The 19159-nt window shown below is 46.1% G+C and overlaps 1 protein-coding gene across 1 annotated transcript in view; it reads left to right on the top strand.

Moving 5' to 3' along the window:
- The window catches only part of FAM184B (family with sequence similarity 184 member B), an 84198-nt gene that overhangs the window by 30759 nt on the left and 34280 nt on the right, over positions 1–19159 (top strand). Inside the window, exons 3-7 of the mRNA XM_048508706.1 lie at positions 2020–2155; positions 2955–3082; positions 6226–6432; positions 14179–14289; positions 17320–17421. Coding sequence (XP_048364663.1) covers positions 2020–2155; positions 2955–3082; positions 6226–6432; positions 14179–14289; positions 17320–17421 — 684 coding nt within the window. The remainder of the gene's footprint in view (positions 1–2019; positions 2156–2954; positions 3083–6225; positions 6433–14178; positions 14290–17319; positions 17422–19159) is intronic.

The following is a 19159-nucleotide window of genomic DNA, read 5'->3' as shown; positions in this document are numbered from 1 at the left end:
GGCTTTGATTGCTAGACTTAATAATTGCTAGACTTTATGCATTCCTTGTGAATATCTTGTTTTGCTTGTCATAGATTTAGCAGAAACCTTCCTTTAGTCCTGGGAGATTTTATTCTCCAGAAGTGCATGTAGGATGAAAAGCTGAAGCAGCTGCTATCCAGCGACAGATAACTCTGCCCATTAATTAATTCTTACGGCAAAGTTATGAAGCATACATTAGAGATCAAAGATAAAACGACCAGCGTTTATCAGTGGGTTTCCCCCTTTCTTGGGCATGAAGCAACCTGAGGCATGTGACTGATGTAAATTATTAAGTATTGCTAATTGTAAAGCTGGTGTAAAAAGGTTGCCAAGAGAATCAGCTGGGAAGATTGTGATTCAGATCTCACTTACTTGGCTGCTGTAGGCGTATTGAGGCTACCCCTCCCTGAAATAAAACTCACCGAGCTTGCAAGTTTGTAGTAACTAAGGAATAACAAGATAACATGTGTGAAGCTCTCTGTCTGAGCTCTAAAATAGGATGCTCGGAAGAGGCAAATGCAAGAATCAGGTGCACAGGTGCAGGATGGGAGGTTCCTGGCTTGGCAGTTGATCACAGTTGAACATGAGCCAAGAGTGTGATGTGGCTGCAAAAAAGGCATACACAATTTTAGGCTGCATTATCAGAGGCCTAGTATTCAAGTCTTAAGAAGTAATGGCTCTGCTCTATTCCATTCTAGTCTGACTTCACCTGGAATGTTGCATCCAGTTTTAAGGAAGATGTAGACAAACTTTCAAGCTTTCATGGCCGGATTCAACTGGTTCTGGAGAGTTTTCCGGGTTGTGTGGTCGTGGTCTGGTGGATTTTGTTCCTAACGTATCGCCTGCATCTGTGGCTGGCATCTGTGGCTGGCATCACTTAGACAGACTTTTCTCTGTGATACACCTCTGAAGATGCCAGCCACAGATGCAGGCGAAACGTTAGGAACAAAATCCACCAGACCACGGCCACACAGCCCGGAAAACCCTCCAGAACCAAACTAGAAGAGGTTCCGAGGAGAGTAATGAAGATGCACAGAGGCCTGGAAAACAAATCCTGTAAAGAAAGGGGAAAGAAACGGGGAACATTTAGGCTGGGGAGAGACATGATTGTGATCTTAAAATACCTCTGTAAAGGCGGAAGGCAAGATTAAGTTTTATGGGTTTATGTTAGTGGATTGCAGATTTCAATTGAATGTTGGGAGAAATGGCCAAATGAAAAAAAAACAACAACTACTATGAAATGGACCAGTTGCTTGAGGTAGGTGGATTCTCCCTCACTAGAAGACTCCAGACACAGTCATCTGTTGATAATATTCTCGTTTGGGATTTCTGACCTTGTCCGTGGGGTTGGATTGGGTGGCCTATAAAACCCTTCCAACTCCAGGACTAAATGTTAAGTATTGACTTGGATGATGGAATAAAGGACATTGGTTAGAGCTCACCTGGAATCTTGGGCACCGCCGTTCAGGAGGGATATTGACCGGCTGGAGCAGGTCCAGAGGAGGGCAACCAAAACGGTAAAGGGTCTGGAGTCCATGCCCTATGAAGAGAGGCTTTGGGAGCTGGGGATGTTTAGTCTGGAGAAGCGAAGATTAAGGGGTGACATGATAACCATGTTTATGTATTTGAAGGGATGTCATGTCGAAGAGGGAGCAAGCTTGTTTTCTGCCGCCTCAGAGACTAGGACACGGAGTAACGGATTCAAGGTGAAGGAAAAGAGATCCCACCTAAACATTAGGAAGAACTCCCTGACCGTCAGGGCTGTTCGACAGTGGAAATCACTGCCTCGGAGTGAAACCCTCTTTGGAGGTTTTTAAACAAAGGCTGGATCAGCATATGTCGGAAGTGCTTTGATTGTGGGTTCCTGCATGGCAGGGGGTTGGACTTGATGGCCCTTGTGGTCTCTTCCAACTCTATGATTCTATGAATCGGAGATTTCCACACAGCCAGGACCGTGAAAACAATGTCAGAAGTGTTTAATGTAGTCTGCACTTGCAGGACCTGGAACTGCAGCTCAAGGAAGCTCGACAAGCAAATGCAGAGTCAAAGAGGACCATGAAGACACTTGAGGAGGAGTTGAGTTTTGTCAAAGAAAGACTCCTGATACAAGAAAATGGACTTCTGCAGAAAACAGGTAGGAAGTAACAGAGTGCAGTTCTGGAAAATTGGAGAGGCATTGTGTTGGTGAGCAGGGATGTCCCCAGGTCGGCTCTGAAAAACCAGCATAGAATGTCGGAAAAGGAATGCAGAGACTCTGGTTCAAATTCCAACTCAGCCATGAAGCTGTCCAGGTGAGTCAGGTTCAGTGCCTCTATCTCAGCCTAACTCACCTGTGCAGGGATTTTGCCAGGACAGATGTGGAGAGGGGGAAGCATCACAGGTAGCACTCTTGACACCCTTGGAAGAAGGGTGGGCCAAAATGCAGAAACAGATCAAAACCTCCCATTCATCATAAACTCACTGGTTGGCTTTATGCAAGTCACTGCGCTCCTTGTATAATGTGGGCACAAAGGCGCATTTGGCCAACCTAGCAGGGCTGTTGGAAACATGGGTTGGATACCACCGATCTGCTAGATCCTCTTGCGTCAGGGAAAGCTGCTTGCATCAGAAGCACCACTATTGGCAGAACAGATTAGCACCGTGGTGGCGAACCTTTGGCACTCCAGATGTCATGGACTACAATTCCCATCAGCCCCAATTGGCCATGCTGGCAGGGGCTGATGGGAATTGTAGTCCATAACATCTGGAGTGCCAAAGGTTCGCCACCACTGGATTAGCAGGATCCAGCCCGATTTTGCGATGAGTTCTGGGTGGTGCCTTGACCACCTGAAACATGCTGTTTAATTGCAAAACATGTGCATTATTGGGTAATTTGTTTTGTGAATCCAATACATGAGAAGTATTGTGTAATGTGTATTTTGTGAAATTTGCAGAGGCAATGGAGACAGCACTGAATTCCCAAAGCAAAACCAGGGATGAAGCAGGAGACTCGAGGAAGCAGATTTTGCATCTTCGGCAACCGCTGCCCTCCAAGCAGAGCCCTTGGGGCAAAGACTTGAACGTGCGTAAGCGTTGCTTTTCTCCCAGATGTGCGAGACGATCCGATTGAGATGAGCCACTTAGTTCAGTGATGGCGAACCTTTTCAAGACCGAGTGCCCAAATTGCAACCCAAAACCCACTTATTTATCGCAAAGTGCCAACACGGCAATTTAACCTGAATACTGAGGTTTTAGTTTAGAAAACATGGTTGACTCCGAGGTGTGCGTTACTCGGGAGTAAGCTTGGTGGTAGTCGGTGGCTTTGCTTTGAAGCAACCATGCAACTCTTCCAACAGGTGAATCACAACCCTAGGAGGGTTTACTCAGAAGCAAGCCCCATTGCCAGCAACCAAGCTTATTCCTAGATAAAGGATTGCGCTTTAGTTTAACAGCGCTTAACAGGGTTACCTACACTGCTTCCTCAATACTAGGTCTTAGGTTTAATGCTAATAATCGAGCCCAGCGACCCAGGCCAGCCTAGATGTGTGGAGGGGGCACTCTATTTGCGCGTGCCCACAGAGAGGGCTCTGAGTACCACCGCTGACACCCGTGCCATAGGTTTGTCATCACTGGCATAGTCTGAAAGCGAATAGATATAAAGGCCGTTCTAAGATTTGGTGATGTAATGTTGACCAAATACCAAGCTCAGAAATGGTCCAAGCACTATTACCTTCTATGTGCCCTGCATTCAAATACTGAGAGAGCTCTAAACTCCTCAATTTACTGATTCACCAGAGGTTGGGTTTTATCTTTCCAGTTTCGTAATACACGTATTTTAACCATAGCAAGGGCACAAAGGGTCCATTTTTGTTAACTATCGGTTAGCCTCCATGAGGCAGACAGGTTAAAACTACCCCCCAAAAAAGAAATTCTTATATAAAATTGATAATAGTAATAACATCTTTCCAGAAATGACTGGACACACTGAAAAAATATACGTTTAAGGGATTGTACTGATTCCTTTGTATATGTTAAACATAATTTTTTGCTGAATAAGTCTCAACTTAAGATTTATGGAGGTGTAAACTTTAGGGCCCTATCCCATTGCTTTGGCAAAACAGGGCAATCTACCCTGTTTCCCCGAAAATAAGACATCCCCAGAAAATAAGACGTAGTAGAGGTTTTGCTGAAGTGTGAAATATAAGGCATCCTCCGAAAGTAAGACGTAGCAAAGTTTTTGTTTGGAAGCATGCCCGACGAACAGAACCCATAAAAATAAGACATCCCCTGAAAATAAGACATAGCGCATCTTTGGGAGCAAAAATTAATATAAGACACTGTCTTATTTTCGGGGAAACACAGTAGCTCCTTATTCCATTCGTTTCTGAGACCATGCATATCATATTTATTGATCAACCTCAAATATTTATAAGCAAAAATTATTGGTTTTGCCTTCTGCATCAATTCAATTACAGCTTCCAGGAGCAAAGGGAACTCTGACACATTCGGGGTTGCCGACCTCCAGCTGGTAGCTGGAAATCTTCCACTATGACAGCAGATGTCCAGGTAGATCTATGGTGTTCTGCTCCTCTGAAATCCATCCTTTTCTCAAACCCCGCCCTTCTCAGGTTCCAATCCCAAAATCTCCAGGTATTTCTCAACCCAAAGCTAATGCTGCAGGGTCATATTTAGTTGCCAACAGATGTTGCAGCTGTTAAGTACGGCCTTTCTAATCCGGTCCGATTGATCTGCTATTTTGTTTTCTAATCTCTGACCATAACAAAGGCTGAGCTGAACTGTACAGCCATTCTACGTAAAGCGGCAAGGCATATCTAGACCTCAGCTCAGAAAATGGCAAAAACTCACAATTGTAAATTGGTCCGATGTAAAAAAAACCCCTACCGGTCCAAGCCTTCCATGTAGAATTCTTCCCAATTTTTAGATCTGGGTCAGCCCATCATTTTAATTTAGCATGTTGAAATGGATCACATTGATGCTGTCGGGCCATTATTCAGCATTGTTCTCTAGTTGCAGAAACTGCAGGGTGAATGGGATCCACTCTAGCATAAGTAGACCCTAATGCAGGTGTCCAACTCTGGTGCCCCAGATGTTCATGGACTACAATTCCCATCAGTCCAATGCTGGCAGGGGCTGATGGGAATTGTAGTCCATGGACATCTGGGGCACCAGAGTTGGACACCCCTGCCCTAATGCATTCTACTTAAGAGGGGGGTGTCAGACCAGAAGCCTCCAAAAGACCCGAAGATGGATAGAAGAAGAAGAAGAGTTGGATTTATATCCTCCCTTTCTCTCCTGTAGGAGACTCAAAGGGGCTGACACTCTCCTTTCCCTTCCGCCTTCCCCCCCCACAACAAACACCCTGTGAGGTAGGTGGGGCTGAGAGAGCTCCGAGAAGCTGTGACTAGCCCAAGGTCACCCAGCTGGCGTGTGTGGGAGTATACAGGCTAATCTGAATTCCCCAGATAAGCCTCCACTGCTCAGGCGGCAGAGCAGGGAATCAAACCCAGCTCCTCCAGATTTGAGAAAGCCTGCTCTTAACCACTATGCCACTGCTGCTCCATATAACACCTGCTCTTAACCACCGCACCACTAGTGATCCAAATAACCCCAAATGGCACCAAAGAGAGATCCAAATAATTATTACAAGTTAACAAGTGTGTCCAATTATATAAAGTAAGATCAGAGAAACCAAATCCTCATTCATTTAAATGGAAGCTGCATCTTCTTTAAAGAAATCCAAAGTGGTGAAGAACCCCACAAAAATTTCCAAAACAAAGTATTTCATTTTATGAATATATCTGCAAGGTATACAGAACAGAACTGCATGTAAAATATAAATCATTCTAGGTACGTTATTCATTTTGAGTGTGTTTTGCCCATCTTACTAAATCCAGTAAACCTTAACGTAAAGTGTTGCTTTTTAAGAACATAAGAACAAGCCTGCTGGATCAGACCAGAGTCCATCTAGTCCAGCACTCTGCTACTCGCAGTGGCCTTTTCTTTTGTAAACAGCCCTATTTGCTTTCTGTACCGAGTCACTTCTGGCTCTGGAGCCATTGCAGACCCTTGCTTTCAGCTCAGCAATTATGGGAAATCTATTCCCACGTATCCGATAGCTGTAGCATTTTCGTTGACCCTTTCATTAACCCTTTCTGCTGCGTCGTCTGTTTTGAATGACCGTCGGATCTGGATTGTGTCTTGTAGCCCAGAGGAAGCGCAAGTCGGGAAACGGAAGCTCTTACGGCGCAGCACAGGGAAGAGCTCTGCAAAACCAAGCAAGCATCGGACGAGGAGAAAATACTTTTGAAAGAGCAGCTGGCGAAAGGCCTGGAAGACCTGGCGAAGAAGCATGCTCTTGAACTCAAAGCTGCCCAAGCCGCCATGGACGCCCACAGGAAAGAACCGCAAAAGGTGGGCTTGTCCTATTCGTAGGCAGCGTGATTCATTAGTTCCTCTAAATCTCTTAAGTCACGGTGACATCATTCAAATTATTCTCAGCCGACGGGGGGCTTTCAATCACAGCGAGGGTTTTATGGCGGCGTTTTCCTTTCCAAAATTAAAAAAAAGAGCTAAGCGGATGTCTTCCTATTAAATAAAAAGCTTCCCAAGAGACTGGAAGGTTAGCTTACCCTTGACATAATTCCTCTTTCCCTGGCAGAGCTCTTGCCTGCCCGCCCAGCTGGTGACAGACGTAATAGCTCTAACAGATGTAGTGGCTGTCCCAAAGAATTATGGAGGGGGCCTACCTGTTCCCATGGATGGTTGTCCTTTCCTTTTTAAAGCTTCGGTCAGATTGATATAATTCCCTCGTTGGCAATGTTTTTATACTTGGTTGGCTGTATTTTGGATCGAGCCAGATCTGAAGCCCACTCTTGTCAGATCTCAGAAGTTCAGCGGGATCTGTCCCGGTTCATGATGAGATGGGGGGGGGAGGAGGAGGAAGAGGAGGAGGAGGAGGAGGAGGAGGAGGAGGAGGAGGAGGAGGAGGAGGAGAAGAAGAAGAAGAAGAAGAAGAAGAGTTTGATTCCCAGCTCTGCCGCCTGAGCTGTGGAGGCTTAACTGGGGGATTCAGATTAGCCTGTGCACTCCCACACACGCCAGCTGGGTGACCTTGGGCTAGTCACAGCTTCTCGGATTTGGGAGGAGGGAAGGTGGCATGGTGTCGTCTCAGGTGCTAAGCAAAGTCGGTTTTTGGAAGGGAGACCATCAAACAAGACTCTCAGAAAAAGGCAATGGCAAACCGCCTCTGCTTCTTAGTTGCCTTGGAAGCCCCTTCTTGTGGTCACCATAAGTCAGTGTCAACTTGACATGCTCTTTGCACACACGTGAAATTTGGTCTGGATGCTCTGTACCTGCTGCTCTCACCTGGACTATCCAGGGTAGCCCGATCTCATCAGAGCTTAGAAATTCAGCCAAGTCAACCCTGGTTCATACTTGGATGGGAGACCACCATGGAGGTCCAGGATTTCTACATAGAGGCCAGCAATGGTAAACCACATATGTTCGTTTCGTGCCTTGAAAACCCTGCAGGGTTTTTGTCTTTAGTGAGAAGCCAGGCTGGCTGAATTCCACTCCTGTTTCCATTTTCACAACCACTCTACTTGGTAGGCAGGGCAACCTGGCCAGTTCTCAGAAAAAGTCCAATAAAATACAGCCAAGCTGTGGTAGCTTCCAGTACCTGCATAGAAGTCAACAGTTTCGTCATTTTTGACCAATTTTTTACAGTGCAGCGTGTGATTTCTCCTTTTGCTGGCTTACATTTAATAAAAAGTAAAGTACTCTCTAGGGACTTGGTATGCATGTGGTTGGCAGGAAATCCACTGTGCATTTTAAGGTTACCAGGTTTCCTAGTGGCCATTTTAATCAGCAAGTGCTAAAGGAATGGCAAATGATTCTGAATAAATCACTATGTTTTCCAGCGGCAGAATGAAAAATGGCTGAGAAATTTAATCATAGCAGTTAATATTGAGCTGAACATGGACGGGGCTCTAAGCCATTTTCCTGACCTGAAAAAGTTTCCAGTGACCTGTTATTTGCTCTGCTGGAGTAAAAATACCAATACCCATAATATCAATATCCATATGTTCCTGCAAAATGGTAAATGCTGTATGGAGCAGCAGTGGCGTAGGAGGTTAAGAGCAGGTGCACTCTGATCTGGAGGAACCGGGTTTGATTCCTAGCTCTGCTGCTTGAGTTGTGGAGGTTTATCTGGGGAATTCAGATTAGCCTGTGCACTCCCACACACGCCAGCTAGGTGACCTTGGGCTAGTCACAGCTTCTCGGAGCTCTCTGAGCCCCACCCACCTCACAGGGTGTTTGTTGTGAGGGGGGAAGGGCAAGGAGATTGTAAGCCCCTTTGAGTCTCCTGCAGGAGAGAAAGGGGGATATAAATCCAAACTCTTCTTCTTCTTCTTGTAAATAGGCACTCCTTGGGGCAATTTCAGATTGGGAAAATGGCAAGTAAGGAAGGCTTGAACACCCCCATGCCATGCTCTAAAGCCACATTTAGGCCCCAGGTATGACTGGGGTAGGGCAGGGAGCTAAGATGCTCTATTGGAGATGCCCAGGTGGACACCAGAACCTTTTGAATATTAGCCTGTGCTGTACCACTGATCTACGAACAGATCCTTCTGAAGATGCCAGCCACAGATGCAGGCAAAACATCAGGAGAAAATGCTACTAGAACACAGCCATACAGCCCGTAAACCACACAACACCCCAGATCCTTCTGTTGTCTAAGCCTTTCATATGTTCTTTGATGGCAACCAACAGTCAACATTTTTTAGAGGAGGATTTGAATTTGTTGTAGATAATATTTGAGCCTGTTCATTCATAGCAGTCAGAGTGTGAAGGTAAACATCATTTTTGGGCACGCTTCTCACAAATGTTTTCTATATAGGTGATGCAGGACGTTCTATTTTATAGGAACTCTGCTTCGTACTTATCTTCAATGCTCCTTGCTGTGGTCACCATTAGAGTTGGTCGATACCAGCCAGATTCGGCCCGATTCGGATTCGGACCAGATTCGGGTCATTGGGCTCGGATTGGCCGAATCCCGAACCTGGCAGATTCGGACCGCCCCGAGTCACCATAAGTCAGTTGCAACTTGAAACGCTTTACACACGCACGAAATTTGGCTTGGATGCTCCACCTTCTGCTCTGATCCAGACGACACAGGCTGCCTGATCTCATCAGAATTTGGAAATTCAGCTGAATCAACCTTGGTTCACACTTGGGCCCCTTCCGCACATGCAGAATAACACGCTTTCAATCCACTTTCACAATCGTTTGAAAGTAGATTGTGCTATTCTGCACTGTAAAATCCAGCTGCAAAGTGCATTGAAAATGGATTGAAAGTGCTTTATTCTGCATGTGCGGAAGGGACCTTGGATAGGAGACCATCAATGAAAACCACCTGTGTTTGTTTCTTGCCTAGAAAACCCCTGAGGGGTTTTGCCTTTTAAGAGAAAGCAGGCTAGCTCAGGGGTCTGCAACCAGTTGGCCATGCTGGCAGGGGCTGATGGGATTTGTAATCTATTAACATCTGGAGAGCCACAGGTTGCAGACCCCTAGCTGAACAGAGCTATAGGCCACTGGCTCTCCCACCCCACATCATTTTCAGGCATGCTTCTCACAAATGTTTTCTATATAGTCATCTATATAGGAAATACAGCATGTTCTGTTTTATAGGATGAAAATCATAGGAAAGCGGACTTCTTAAGGGTCGTGTCCAGGAAGAAACGGCTCAGCTGAAGCCCTGTTGAGATGAACGGGAGCTGCCCAGAAGCCAGAGAGTCCCCTTTCATTTCCAAGGGAAGTACAGAGGAGAGTTTCTCAGCACCCTTAAAATATTTTGCTTCCGCTACTTTATGGTCATCTTGCATCAACCCCACGTCTCTTCAGTGCTGTCTGTCTGGCTGCCCACCTTCTCCTTTTGAAGTGCTGGGTGGTTGTCGGCTGGAGAACTGAAGAGGAATTTAAAAATAGCAAATAGCGCTTGCAGGGTTTATAATCTTTTGCCTTGGAGACGATCCCTCCCCCGTCCCTACAATTCGCCTTTCCTCCTGGGGACTGTGTAGGAGACTAGCACTGTTCCCGCACTGTGGGGGTGTGGTAGATGGTGCATGCTAATAGGTGGATTAAATGGCTCCAGGGAAGTACCACATATAGCGACAAAAATATAGAGTGCCACATATAGAGTAAAAGAAATAGAGTGTTTAATATACGCTGAAAACTAATAAAAATTGTTTTTAAAAAATAAGTGCCAACTATAGAGTGCCAAATATAGAGGAAAAAATATGGAATGGTAAGGTAGAATGTAGACCCCCTGACCTGAATTACCCAGACTAGTTGTTAGGGTCTATTACTCCAGTCATCAAACAAGACTCAAGAAGATTTCAAGACCTTTATTGGAACCGTGTCAGTCCAAAGCTCAGATAGCCAAAACTAAAGTTTGGCTCTCTGGCCTCGGTATATATCTGTAAGTTACAAGTCACCATCTATGCTTATTATGACTATCTCTGTTGATTATATATGCTGCTATGATTATTGTTGCCTTATAGCTTATGACGTTATGATTAGTGATGTTCTTGTTTATAATTCTATGTTTATAATGTTGGTTTAATTAATACCATGTTTATTGAATGTTTCGTTGCTTGATGTTATGGTTACTGATGTTTGCTGTTGTTGTTCACCGCCCTGAGCCCTTCGGGGGAGGGCGGTATACAAATCAAATAATACAATACAATACAAAAAGGTTCAACCCATAATCCCCCCCACCCTTGCATCCCCATAATATCAGCATTTGAAAGGTTGGTGGGAACAGAGGCATTGTTTAGGACAGGCAGTTCTCTCCCTCGGAGAAAGGCAGATAAGAATGAGCAGGTAAGCTCTATTGACTAGTTACATGCGAGCAGGGGGAGGCCTCCTTAGCCTCGGGGGATGATAACGGCTTGGCCATCAGCAGCTGAGAACTGCCAGGCCCAGAATGGTGCAGGCCTGACACTAGTGCAGCCATTCTCAACCTGGGTGCCGTGAGCATGTCCCAGGGGTACCGCGGCAACACTACCGCCCCCCCTCATTTTGTGGTGTCTCCCACCGGCGCCAGCAAGGACATGGAGCTGGCCCATGGGGCAGGGCCTGCCACAAGGTCAGCAGCCACCCCCACCCCCAGTGCTTCCCTTCACCTTGGGAGGGGAAGGTGGGGTGTGTGGCAAGCAGGGGTACCGTGAGATATGAAGAGTGAGGTCAAGGGTACCCTGACCTTGAAAAGGTTGGGAAACACTGTACTAGTCTATAATCTCAGGGCAGGTTTTTGGAAGGCATGGCTGGAAGGCAAAGGTCAGAAAATTTCCTTCTACGAGCCCAGCTGTTATCCTTTAGCACAGGATCCACGCCGCTGTCTTTTCACATCAAAATGCTAGTTTGCGGTATGCACTAGCCCTGGGCTCGATGGCCTGATCTCGTCAGATCTCAGAAACTAAGCCGGGTCGACTCTGACTAGTATTTAGATGGTAGACCTTCAAGGAACACCAAGGTTATGGCACCGTGGCAGGCAGTAGCCAACCAGCTCCGGACATCTTTTGCTGTAAGTCGGGTGTGATTTCGTGGCGGGAAAAAAAAATGTCCATAACAAAGTCTGAACTGGATGGCCCAGGGCTGGCCTGAAATCATCAGATCTTGACAGCTAAGCAGGGTTGGCCCTGGTTCGTATTTGGATGGGAAACCTCCAAAGAATGGTAGGGACAGGATACAGAGGCAGCCAATGGCAACCACCCCTGAACATCCCTTGCCTTGAAAACCCCACCAGGGGTCACCATAATCAGTTTATGGTGGAGCTTTCAAGGCAAGAGATGTTCAGGTGTGGTTTGCCAATGCCTCTAGAGCCCAGGGGCGTAATGCCCATTGGGCAAGGTGGGCTGCTGCCCAGGGCACCTTCTTGTGGGGGGCATCAAAATGCAGGGTTCGTTTTTGGGTATTTTTAGTGGTTTTCCATTTTTGGCCTGCAGGGGGGTGCAGCTTTTAGGCTAGTGGCACCGAAATTTCAGCGTATCATCAGGAGACTGTCCTTATGCTACCCCCCAAGTTTGGTGAGGTTTGGTTCAGGGAGTCCAAAGTTATGGACTCCCAAAGGGGGTGCCCCATCCCCCATTGTTCCAATGGGATCTAATAGAAGATGGAGGCTACAGTTTTGAGGGTCCATAACTTTGGCCCCCCTGAACCAAATTGCACCAAACCTGGGGGGTAGCATAAGGACAGTCTTCTGATGATACGCTGAAATTTTGGTGCTGATATGTCTAAAAATGCACCCCCTGCAGGCACCAATTCCTGGTGAAAAAAAAATTGGTCGTGGTGGAGTGGCCGCCCATGGGGGGAGGGCATCCAACTCAGGTTTTGCCCAGGGCTACAGTTTGCCTTGTTACGCCCCTGCTAGAGACCCAGCAAGGATTTTGTGCTGGATCCAACCCATTGCCCACATTTTTTTTCTGCTGTCAAGAAGACATGTGGGGAAAAGACTACAGTAGCCACTTGTACAGATTCAGACATATTTCAACCCCTCTTGCGTTTCCACGTAGCATGATCTTGTGCAGCCAATTTCGAGGCATGATAGTGTATTGGAGGGAAAGCTTTTGATGTTGCCCAAGCCAAGCAGAACTGTGTTGAGCCCGTGTTTCTGCTTGCGCATGGCTGGATCCAAGCCGCTGGGTCGATTCCAACTTGCTTTTCTGTTGGTAAAGAAGGGAGGAAGGGTGCTCTTCGGCCACTAAAAAGGCTATGCCAGGGATTATGGGAGCTGCATGGACAATAGCCATGAGAGGCGGAGCTTGTAGTACAGAGATGAAGTGGGCAGGACTGAGCAAAAAGCTTGCTTGGATCTAACCCACTATGTTCCTGTTGAATGCTGAAACGATTAAAAACAGTGTAGGACAGAGGTGGGCAATTATTTTTTTCCATGGGGGCCGTATAAGAAACAGAAAATATTGTGGAGGGCCGGGCCAAAAGGCTGAACTCAATTCTGCATAACAGGGGCTGATAAGTGACAGACAGGTGCACAGATCAACTTGGAATCAGTGGCAACAGTTCTGCATACAACACTATTTGGCACAAAGAATCACAGGCTTAACCTACCTGCATAGTTGTCCACTGTGACAATCAAGCAAGTGGGGAGACTTAAGTCCCTTTTCATCGACTGGTGCTTTTGAAAGCCCCACAGAAGCCGGTTGCCTTGGTTGCCGGCTTCTGCGGGGCTTTCAAAGGCGCCTCGCTCCCCAGCAAGACAAGGGGGCCAGTCAGGGTCATCCGGCAGGCCGGGTGTGGCCCGCGGGCCGTATAATGCCCAGGTCTGGTGTAGGAGGTTGAACCTCAGCAGAAAAGAGGGGACCTCAAAATGGTCGGTTCCTATTGGTTGGAGGAAAGGCAGCACTTCCATGTGATTGGTGGTGATTTGTCTTTTCTGGGGATTGATTGATTGATTTTCTAGGTTAAAAGCCTGATGTATTCCAGGGCTAGTGAGGTGAGTTTTGTTGGTTTGAACAAGATTCTAAAGACTCAGGATGCCTGGAGAAAAGATGATCCGAAAAGGAAATGCATAAGTCAGATTAGAGAAAGACAGAACTGGAGCATGGAGTGCTTACTCGATGGTGGGAAGGAGGCTGTATCTGCCAGATCAGAAGTGGGGGAAGTAAGATCGACATAGTCACAAGCTACAAGTGTAATAGCTCCAAATCTGGTGTCAAAAACTGAAGTGTAGCTTAGTAAAGATGAAGTCATGTTCATTTGACACTGTGCAGAATTTGTTTATATTAAAATGCTCCACATCTTTTAAAAGTTGCTTCTGTACTCATCAAAATTTCATGTTTCTCCTGTAGTTTGTACTTGGCATACGATGCTTTGCGCAAAGCATTATACAATCCCTTCACTTTGAAGCATTCTTCGGGGTTAGCAGGTTCTGTCTTTTGCAGACTGAAGATTTAGCTGTCGGAGGTTTATATCCTAATTAATAACTGACCAATGTCTGCTCACGGACCCACTGGGAAATGGAGTGCATGGCCTCAGATGGCGGCAGTGTGCTAAAAAATGCAGCACCATCGTCTATGTGGTCATGGCTTTTTTTGTAGAACAATCCATAATGACATCTGCTTAATTTCCTGATTTCAGGAGGTTCAGGAGCAGCTGGAGGAATTAAAAAAGAAACACGAGAATGAAATGAGGCAGCTACGGAGAGAGAAGGATGCTCTGCACGGAAAACTTCAGGACTGTTCTCGGGAGGTATGCGAAGCAGAAACCTTTCTGTGATGATAAATGGGAATTTTAATATTTTTTCTCGCACCTGAACTGCTTTTGATGAGATTCGTAAGCATCATCTGTAAAGTATTCGTGGAGGAAATCTCACAGGGCTGAACGGGGATAACGTGCAGATCATTTCACGGGTAAAAGAGGTCCGCGCGCACGCCCTGCATTGTTTCCTGGCATCGTTACTTCCACATAGCCCCTTTCCTATTGCCATTCTTAAATGGTTGTTATCTGTTGTTGGCCCAATTCCAGATAAAGCGAGATAGGGACAGGTATTTCATACAGCATTTTTAAAGCCCATTTATGAGTTCTATCTGAAGAAAAAGAAGAGTTTGGATTTATACCCCATTTTTCAATCCTGTAAGGAGACTCAGGGCAGCTTACAAACTCCATTCCCTTCCTCTCCTCACAACAGACACCTTGTGAGGTAGGTGGGACTGAGAGAGCTCCAAAAGAACTGTGACTAGCCCAAGGCCACCCAGCAGAAATGTACCCTGTTTCCCCAAATATAAGACATCCCCGTAAAATAAGACGTAGTAGAGGTTTTGCTGAAGTGCGAAATATAAGACATCCCCCAAAAGTAAGACATAGCAAAGTTTTTGTTTGGAAGCATGCCCGACGAACAGAACACGGAAAAATAAGACATCCCCTGAAAATAAGACATAGTGCATCTTAGGGAGCAAAAATTAATATAAGACACTGTCTTATTTTCGGGGAAACATGGTAGGAGTGAGGAAACACATCTGGTTCACCAGGTAAGCCTCTGCCACTCAGGTGGAGGAGTGGGGAATCAAACCTGGTTCTCCAGATTAGAATCCACCTGCTCTTAACCGCTACACAAAGCTGGCTCTCTGCCCATTTCAAACCATGTCGCTTTTCCCCCCTGCCCCCTTTCACAGCGCGTTCTTTTTAGTTTTTTTAAATGTTCTAATTTATGTGCTCTAGCGCTAGACTTAATAGAGCAGTTCAGTGCTCCTGAATGGCGACAGTATAAATCAGTTGACCGTCTAACCATCCACGACTAAAGATGGTCAAGGTGTGCACGCTTCTTGCCAGTAGATCTAAAAGAGACCGTCAGAAGCAGGGAAAATGGCAGGAAGAAAACTCCTTCCTTGTCATCAGATGGTCCTCTTGAATCCTTCACCTGTGACATGTGAATATGTGTTGGATTCTCACTGGATAATTGATGCGAGCACAAGAGGCCCCGCTGATCATCGGAGTGATTTTTTTGTGTGAAGCATCCCATCTAGAAGAAGAAGAAGAGTTTAGATTTATCTCCCCCCTTTCTCTCCTGCAGGAGACTCAAAGGGGCTTACAATCTCCTTGCCCTTCCCCCCTCACAACAAACACCCTGTGAGGTAGGTGGGGCTGAGAGAGCTCCGAGAAGCTGTGACTAGCCCAAGGTCCCCCAGCTGGCGTGTGTGGGAGTGCACAGACTAATCTGAATTCCCCAGAGAAGCCTCCACAGCTCAGGCGGAATCAAACCCGGTTCCTCCAGATTAGATACATGAGCTCTTAACCTCCTACGCCACTGCTGCTCCTCATTTAGTCTAATTAGTTAATCTAGTTAATATTTACTAGCTATTTAAAGCCAAGGTTGTATCTTTATGTAAAAGAGCATGACGAGCACAGAATCCTCCGAGAAATGAGGATTTGGTAGAAAACTGTCTTTTCCCAATGCAGTAGCTACTTTGTATTACTTAGGACTATGCGCATTTCCATCATACCGCTAAACGCATTGGCCGGAGGATTTCTCCAGGAGAATGCAGCGAATTTGGAAAAAACGGTGCGGTTTACCTGCAGCGGTAGTTCCCTGTTGAAAAAACTGTAGCTATTATGCCACGATCACTCTCCTTGACATGCTAAGACCTAGTTCAGATCTTGGCTATAAGCTCACTAGGTCGCCTTGGGGCTCGAACAGACAAGATGAAGGTCATGCATCTGCTTTCATCCATAAAATACAAAGTGCTCAGGCGGCCTCAGTTTGCCGTAGGGCCATTCAAGAAATGTGCAGTAGGGAAGGGCTAATCTGTCTTCCGCTTGGTTTTGCTTATCGAAACCACCGTCCCTGCTCTGCTACTAGCACCTCAAAAGAAAAGATTTTTTTAAGGGCACCTATGTTTTCCATTAAAAAATACTCATAGCTTTCTGGAGAACCAGTTTTGAATTGCTAAACCAAGTGGAGACTGAAGGGTTAAAACCTCTTTCCTAACACGGCCCCCAAGGCAAATTGAAGACGAATGAGTCTGCAATTTGTATTTTCTAGGCAGACTAAGAAACATAAATTTTTCTTGCCCATTTGAGCCCCTGGCCTAGGGTGAAATCCTGCCCACATTTACTTACTGAATCCAGTGGGAATTATTTCTGAGCAGGTTAGCAGAGAATTGAGCTGTTAGTCCGGTTAAAATATAGAACTTACATTCACTTACCTTACAAGTATTTCCTAAAATGGCAACGAGGAGGATGTTCAGGGAAACAGAGAAGCATGGGAAAGTTAGACAGTAGATCACACAGCAACTGAAGACTTTTTCAAAATGTTTTAGCCAGGCAATTGTTTTAAAAGGGATTCATTTAAAAAGTTTTCAGGTCGGAAATAAAATGTTTGGGGGTAAAAACGGTGAGGAAATCCATGGAGGGAATGTTTTATTTCCTGCCTCACAACATTTTAAAAGATTTGTGTGTGGAAAGGGCCTATGTTTACTTTCATGAGCATTTTGAAACGCCTCTTTGTGGGTTTCCATATTTTGTTCCCACCGTGGGTGAAAACAGCTTGGGCAGGGATGGGTTTTTACCCACAGGGAAAGGACAGGGGAAGAAAATAGGCCCCAACAGCTGCATTTGAAAGACAATCTCATGGTTAAGGTGCTGTGGAATTCTGCCCGCAAATGCCCTGTCATCTGGCTGCCTCAGACGGGGGACATTTGAGATTATGTCCATCCGTGTATGTTTTCCATGATGTGTAGAATTTTGTTTCCAAAAAAACTTTTTGAAACTTTGTCGTCGTAGGTTTTAAGGCTGGAGGATTTCATCAAACAAAACCGGGACATTGACAGATATGCAGAATTTTTGAAGTATCTCGCCAGAAAACCTTGCGAGCAGCAACAGGAGGTAAGGCGCACATGCGCTAAAAGGCTAGTGCCGCTATCTCTGACTCAGGTTGTAATTTAAATGTTCTCACTGTCCAAGCTTCTATCAACACAAGCATTTAAAGTAGCCAGCATGATGGGGCAGTTAAGAGTAGAGAACTGAGTTTGAGTGTTCGGTTCTGGTCACCACATCTCAAAAGGATATCGAAGAGATAGAAAAAGTGCAGAGAAGGGCAATGAGGATGATTGAGGGACTGGAGCACCTTTCTTATGAGGAGAGGCTGCAGCGTTTGGGACTCTTTAGTTTGGAGAGGAGACGTCTGAGGGGGGATATGATTGAAGTCTATAAAATTTCTCTCTCTTTCTCACAATACTAGAACCAGGGGGCATCCATTGAAAATGCTGGGGGGAAGAATTAGGACTAATAAAAGGAAACGCTTCTTCATGCAACGTGTGATTGGTGTTTGGAATATGCTGCTACAGGAGGTGGTGATGGCCACTAACCTGGATAGCTTTAAAAGGGGCTTGGACAGATTTATGGAGGAGAAGTCGATCTATGGCTCCCAATCTTGATCCTCCTTGATCTGAGATTGCAAATGACTTAACAGACCAGGTGCTTGGGAGCAGCAGCCACAGAAGGCCCTTGCTTTCACATCCTGCATGCGAGCTCCCAATGGCACCTGGTGGGCCACTGCGATTAGCAGAGAGCTGGACTAGATGGACTCTGGTCTGATCCAGCTGGCTTGTTCTTATGTTCTTATGATTCCTCACTCCTCCATGTGAGCGGTGGACTCGAATCTGGTGAACTGGATTTGTTTCCCGGCTGCTACACATGAAGCCTGCTGGCTGACCTTAGTCTCGCCACAGTTCTCTCCAAAGTCTCTCAGCCCAACCTGCCTCAGAAGATGCCTGATGTGGGGAGGGGAACGGGAGGTGATTATAAGTCACCTCAAGGCTTCTTTCGGTAGAGAAAAGCAGGGTATAAAAACCAACTCTTCCGCTTCTTCCCCAAATTAAATGTCTCATGTCAGGATTTTACAGATTCCAGGTGGTTGAAACAAAATCCATTTTTGAGCGAACCTAATTATGTGTGAGATCTCAGAGGAAGACCTGCCACTTGCCCCCACCCCCCAGTGCCTCCTGCATATGTAAACTATTGCCATAGTAAAAATCCACTAAGAACATAAGAACAAGCCAGCTGGATCAGACCAGAGTCCATCTAGTCCAGCTCTCTGCTACTGTCAGTGGCCCACCAGGTGCCTTTGGGAGCTCCCATGCAGGATGTGAAAGCAATAGCCTTCTGCTGCTGCTGCTGCTGCTGCTGCTCCCGAGCACCTGGTCTGCTAAGGCATTTGCAATCTCAGATCAAAGAGGATCAAGATTGGTAGCCATAGATCGACTTCTCCTCCATAAATCTGTCCAGGCCCTTTTTAAAGCTATCCAGGTTAGTGGTCATCACCACCTCCTGTGGCAGCATATTCCAAACACCAATCACACGTTGCGTGAAGAAGCGTTTCCTTTTATTAGTCCTAGTTCTTCCCCCCAGCATTTTCAATGAGTGCCCCCTGGTTCTAGTATTGTGAGAAAGAGAGAAAAATTTCTCTCTGTCAACATTTTCTACCCCACACATAATTTTATAGACTTCAAGTCCATGTATCCCCCCCCCCTCAGGCGTCCTTCCTCTCCCAAAACTAAAGGGAGTCCCCAAGCGGCTGTACAGCCTCTCTCTTCATAAGGAAGGTGCTCCAGTCCCTCAATCT

Source organism: Sphaerodactylus townsendi, linkage group LG10 (genome assembly GCF_021028975.2).
Source record: "Sphaerodactylus townsendi isolate TG3544 linkage group LG10, MPM_Stown_v2.3, whole genome shotgun sequence".
NCBI lineage: Eukaryota > Metazoa > Chordata > Lepidosauria > Squamata > Sphaerodactylidae > Sphaerodactylus > Sphaerodactylus townsendi.
Note: the sequence above shows the minus strand (reverse complement) of the source record. Positions and strands in the feature narration are given on the sequence as shown.